Raw genomic sequence first — 5,999 nt, 5'->3', positions numbered from 1 at the left:
GCGGGTTCTTTTACGCAATTTTTTTGTTGTGTGGAAGAATTCGAAGAGTTAAAATGGCAGATTTTCTTTTGAATTTTGACTTTCTCCAAAATTGATTGAATACAGTTCGATTGATTTTATGCTTTTTTGAAGGATTACTTCGGGCAACTTCTCAAATTTCTGCGAAGCACCATTTAATGACCAGGATGTTCATGTTCTTCATTTAGCAAAGTTCAAAAAAAAAAAAAAAAAAAAAAAAAAAAAAACAAGAACAATACTTATTGGTTGTGCTATAGGTACAACCAATTGCATTGTTATTCCATTCGAAATAGGATTAAATTCGAATCAGTGCGATTCTATGGAAGACCATAATAATATGTGTAGTGTGACACCATGACCACACCTTTTCTAATAAAAATCTAAAGGTTTGTAAGAAGAGAGAGAGAGAGAGATAGAGCGAGAGATAATTGTTGGTTGGGTTATAGGAGAGGGACTTTTATTGGATTAGGATTTGCTAACACTGCAAACTCAAAAATCAGTGCAAAACAACACGAGGACTGGAGTAGGATTAAAAAAAAAGAGGATTAAAAAAAAAAAAAAAAACATGAAATCACAGCTTGTGGTGTTAAGTTAAATTAATATGTGGTGTTTTAAAGACCGGCAAAAAAATAAACATTGAATGATCAAAGAAACTTGAAGTCAAAGAAGATTAAGCTCGTGGAACGAAAATACATTAAATAGTGTATTTTTATAAAAGAAGCCTGATCTGCAAAGGAAAACCTCAGATTAACGAAACGTATTTTCTTGTAAACTTAGTTATCAAATGTTTTATTTAGCACCATCTAAATAAAACATTTGGTAACTAAGTTTACAAGAAAATACGTGACAACCGATGGTATTGATAAATTTGTTTAGAGTATTTAACTTTCTATAGAATAAAGTTACAATCGTTTAGCTAAAAGTTTTTCGATTATTATCAAAAATATATTTTATATAATGTATTTGTATTTTTCTTTCTTTATACTATATCAAAGAATTACGATTTGTATTCAAATCCTTCATAAATTCATTTGATTATTTCATTTTATTTTTCTTATTCTATTAGAAATTTCAAGCATTTTCGTTACTACAGAACTTCTTACTCGATTAATTATTTCGATTATTGAAGTCACGGAACTATAGCTTCAGTCAGATCCCACTCTAGCACAAGCTTCGTGGGACGATTTTTTGGTAGGTACACATGGTGCATTTAATCAACCCATTTCTAGGATTGGATTTAGAAAACAGCTGCATGCAGAAAATACAAATACAGCCTAAAACGTCTTTTTCCTCAAAATCTTCAATTTTAATATTTTTTGGCACCTGTCTGCTGTCTCCTACCTTTTTTGACAACTTGACCGGTTAACTTCTTTTTGTTTCTTTTTTTTTATCTACCAGAGCTTCAATTTCCGACCACGGGCGGTCTTCTCCCATTCGAATCATAACCGTATCAACGCAAAATCATTCCGAAAATTAGTTGAATCAACGCTATTTCCGTTGATTTTAGGTAGTTTTTGAAGTGAAAACTTCTTTAGTATCGTAGTGATTTGAACCAAGATGAAACGAAAACGCGACACGAACATTCAACTTATTATAACTTTTTTGTTTTAATAGATAGATGAATGAAATTTGTACTGGCGATAGGTAATTAAATAAATTATAATTGTACAAAATTTCATATTCAAAATTCGGAGATAACGGTACAAAGATGTTCTTTTCCAACACACGTTATAACTTTTGATCTAGTGCACATACAAATTTGATTTAACTTTAATACGCATGCTGATAACAACATAACTTTTCATTTGATATACCACAATTAACTGAAAGAGCTCTACAAGTTACACAATCTTAAATTGAAAAACTTGAAAAATACCTCAAACCACCTGTGGATATCTGTTGACGATGACCAGTGTAGGAAGTACCGTAATCTCAGCTTGAAATTTCGACATAGTTGGCTTTAAAAAACTCTTATTTTTTTTTCTAGGCATGGTAGAAATATGATTCATACGTCATATAAAAGGTGAAATAATCTTTCAGATGATATAAAATTTGATTTGGTAAGAAAAAAATAAGCTCTTTTTGTAGAGGTTGTATAGACATGGACGATATAAATATTTTGAGCTGAAACAATAAGCTTTCAGATGATATAAAATTAATATAGGTTGTCATATAAAAAACATGTAGGAGATAGAATAAAAAATAGGTAGATTTTTTCTTTTTTTTTTGCAAGAACATTTTTTTTTTTAAGGTTTCACTTCTACCACGTGTGAATTGCACACATGACTTTTTTTTTATATCAGTGTACCAAAAGCCACTTATTTTATATTAACAAGTGTTGCCAATTTAGATTTTTTTCATGCAACATGCGGTACAATTCTGCAGTCTTGCTTCTATAGGCGGTCTGGCCCCTACTTCCCCTGTTAACTGAATAAAGTTATCCGTTTTGGTGGAACCGCTAAACTTGATTATCACTTATTTGCTGTATATACAGGATGACCAGCTCCTTAAGGAGACTACAATGCATTGTCGATTTGGGCTGCATTTTTATTCTTCAAAATCTTGAATGTTTAAACTTAAAAAACGAATTTTGAAAATGTTGCCCCCCTCTATCTTCTCAACTGCAGATTGTCAGTCAAAAAAGTTGTTATTTATTTAGTAAATGTTCAGAATTTAAATTTTTTGTTCTCACACTTATTCCCTAAAATCAATTGAAATATCATAGATGAATTTGAGAAATTGAGGGGGTGAATTGAGGAGAAGCGTGGGAAAGAGGAAAAAGCGGGTATTGCCAATTTTCTAGGATCGATATTTTTTTTCGAATGTGCAAACATTCTTTCTTTGGAAAAAAAAACATAAAAACAACCTCCATTTGTCGTACACTATTTATTATGACATCGAAAGGATACCATCCCTATACACATACATTTTTTGGTAAAGTGAAATCGGAAGCCAATTAATAGACCCCAATACTTCACTGTGATTCTTTTTCGTTTATCAAAAAAAAAAACCCAAGCGTGTTTGGGCGACACATATCAGCAATTCGTTACCAATTCCAAAAAAGAGATCACCATGGGAGCATCTTTATTCATTCCCAAAGCACAAACAATCAAACAGATGTTCAGTGTTCTTGTTCATCATACATCATCATACTCTCGTACAACACACATATACTCTATATATTTGTATGTGTTTGGACGATATGGCCCCCATTGTAAAACTGTATGATGACATAAAATATCTAATTTTATAAATCGTTGGAGTCCTGCAAGCAAAGAGAGAAATGAAAAAAAAGAGAAGAAAAAAAAAAACTTGAATAAAAAGTACAAACATTTCCTGAAAGAGGATATTAGGCCAAATTGGTAGTAGTCACGGTGTGGCAATGATGATAATGATGATGGCAGTTGGAGTTGGACGCAATTTGTAATATGACTCAATTGTGGTTTTGCAGGATTATATTTTTTTGTATTTGAAAGTTTTTCACCTTATTGACCTCAAAAATCGTAATAAAAAGAAACAATAAAAAATAACAACAACTGTGTTTAATTTAACAAATTCTTTTTATTCAACACGAATGCATTTCGGTTCTCAGCTGCGGAACCATCATCAGCGAACGACGTTTAAACAAAACCAAAGAAATTACAAATATTACTTGCATTTAAGGTTAAACAAAGAGATTACAAACATTACTTGCAAAAGAAAAACAAAAACAAAAAACAAAAACAAAAAACAGAGTTTCTATTTATTCTCTTTTGAGTGCGTTGAAAAGTTGAGAGTCAATAATTGGTCCAGGTTCCAAGTTCATCAAATTGTTGTTTATGTGTATATGTATGGATTCATAGGCATCAAGTTTATTTGGTTTGTTTACTTTTTTTAAAAGCTTAAAATTGTTGTCAAAAGAAGTTATTGTGTGTTGATTGTCATTATTTGGATCATAGATGTGGGCTGCTATTGCTTTGTCTATCTCTTTCTTTTTTACGGATCGAAGATGTTCGTTGAATCTAACCTCAGCAGCTCTCCTTGTTTGTCCAATATATTTTTTGTCACAGTTAGAACAAGAGATTTGATAAATGCCGCTGCATCGGTTAGTTGGTGTGTTGTCTTTTGTGGATCCTAGGAGAGTTTTTAATTTGTTGTTGTTGGTATGTACAATGCTCATTTCTGATTTCGCAAAGACATGTATCAGCTTGTTGGTAATATTTGGGGCGAAGGGTAGAGTGATACGTTGTTTTTGTGCATTTGTATTTTGTTCGAACAAAGTACTAACGTTGTTTCGCTTTAACTTTTTCGAGTGCTTTTTGATCAGTTGGTCTATGATTGATTTCTCGTACCCGTTCACATTAGCTATATGAAGTATTTGTTGGTATTCTCTCATATAGTTTTCAACAGATAGAGGAAGACGGCATAATCTGTAAACCATGGAATGAAAAGCTGCAATTTTTTGATTATATGCACAATATGAATCCTTTGTTATGTACCGATCTGTCGAGGTGGATTTTCTGTAAACACTGAACTCAACTCTTTTCTCTTTTCGTTTGATTTCAACGTCGAGGAAGGGTAATGTGTGAAGTTTGTCGTCCTCCTTCTCAAAAGTAAATTTGATGCTGGGAAATCTATTATTGATTGTTGTGAGAACCTGGTCAACTTCTGATTTTTTCACCACAGCAAAGGTGTCATCAACATATCTATACCAAATACGTGGTAGTTTACCTTCTTTGTGTAAATCTGACTCAAATTTACACATGAATGCCTCTGCGATATATGGTGAGAGGCCATTTCCCATACTGCACCCGAAGTTGTTTGAATAAAATAAGTTCCGGAATTGAAAACAATTATGCTTCATGCAAATGTTGATGCAATCAATGTAAGCTTTTTCTTGTTCTGGTGGTAAATCGAATTTATGTAAATGTTGTTTGATTGCTTCGACTGCTTCATTGACGGGAATGGATGGAAAAAGGGCAGTTACATCGAATGAGACCATAATCTCGTCGTCTTCAATTTCAATTTCCCTTATCTTGTCAACAAAATCGAATGTGTTCTTGACTGAAAAACCATCAAAGCTTCCGAATTTCAACGCACTCAACAACTTCAACAACTTTTCAACGCACTCAAAAGAGAATAAATAGAAACTCTGTTTTTTGTTTTTGTTTTTTGTTTTTGTTTTTCTTTTGCAAGTAATGTTTGTAATCTCTTTGTTTAACCTTAAATGCAAGTAATATTTGTAATTTCTTTGGTTTTGTTTAAACGTCGTTCGCTGATGATGGTTCCGCAGCTGAGAACCGAAATGCATTCGTGTTGAATAAAAAGAATTTGTTAAATTAAACACAGTTGTTGTTATTTTTTATTGTTTCTTTTTATTACGATTTTTGAGGTCAATAAGGTGAAAAACTTTCAAATACAATCAATCTGACCACAAACCCGGCTAATTTTTTTACAAATTAAGTGTGAACTTAACTATATTTTTTTGCTTTTTCATTTTTTTTTTACCTTCAATGCTATCTCTGTGTGTTACTTTTATACTTTATTTTATAATTTCAATTTTTTTTTATTTTTTTGTAATATGTCTCCTGGATAAAATTTTACTCAATGAGTTTAGCTAATTAGCACGTTGGACTAAGTTTAAACTGTATTTTTTTTTTCTACGAAGCAAAATTAATCTATTGACCGTTTTGAGGGCTCAAGCTGTTTTCACCTCAAAACCTAGTCAATTGCAAAAAAAAAAACATAGTAACCAAATTCTTAACTACTTTCGACAGACTGCCAAATTATATAACATTAGAATGATATCCTTTCTAAAACAATAAAGACACGAATATGTATTTCAAAAAGACTATATGCATTTCCCTTAGGGAATATCAAATTCGAATTCCTTTTTTTACCAAAAGATTTTACTTATCCTCCGGTTATACTTTGTACAATATGTTCTCAAAAAAAAAAAAAAAAAGAGAACACAAAATATCTGAGTGTTTAAATAGAAGAAC

At 31.6% G+C, this 5,999-nt stretch overlaps 1 protein-coding gene across 1 annotated transcript; it reads right to left on the bottom strand.

Annotated features, from left to right (window-relative positions):
• Nucleotides 1–3,760: 3,760 nt before the first annotated feature.
• LOC129914917 (uncharacterized) lies at nucleotides 3,761–4,999 on the bottom strand. The gene has a single exon (XM_055994367.1). The coding sequence runs from the start codon at nucleotides 4,997–4,999 to the stop codon at nucleotides 3,761–3,763; it is 1,239 nt and encodes a 412-aa protein (XP_055850342.1).
• Nucleotides 5,000–5,999: the final 1,000 nt, after the last annotated feature.

This window comes from Episyrphus balteatus, chromosome 3 (genome assembly GCF_945859705.1).
Source record: "Episyrphus balteatus chromosome 3, idEpiBalt1.1, whole genome shotgun sequence".
Lineage (NCBI taxonomy): Eukaryota > Metazoa > Arthropoda > Insecta > Diptera > Syrphidae > Episyrphus > Episyrphus balteatus.
The sequence above is the reverse complement of the archived record's forward strand: the minus strand, read 5'-3'. Positions and strand labels throughout refer to the sequence as shown.

What these genes read in the sequence shown, in the direction of transcription:
- LOC129914917 (XM_055994367.1), bottom strand. Translation starts at nt 4,999, where the DNA reads ATGGTCTCATTCGATGTAACTGCCCTTTTTCCATCCATTCCCGTCAAT.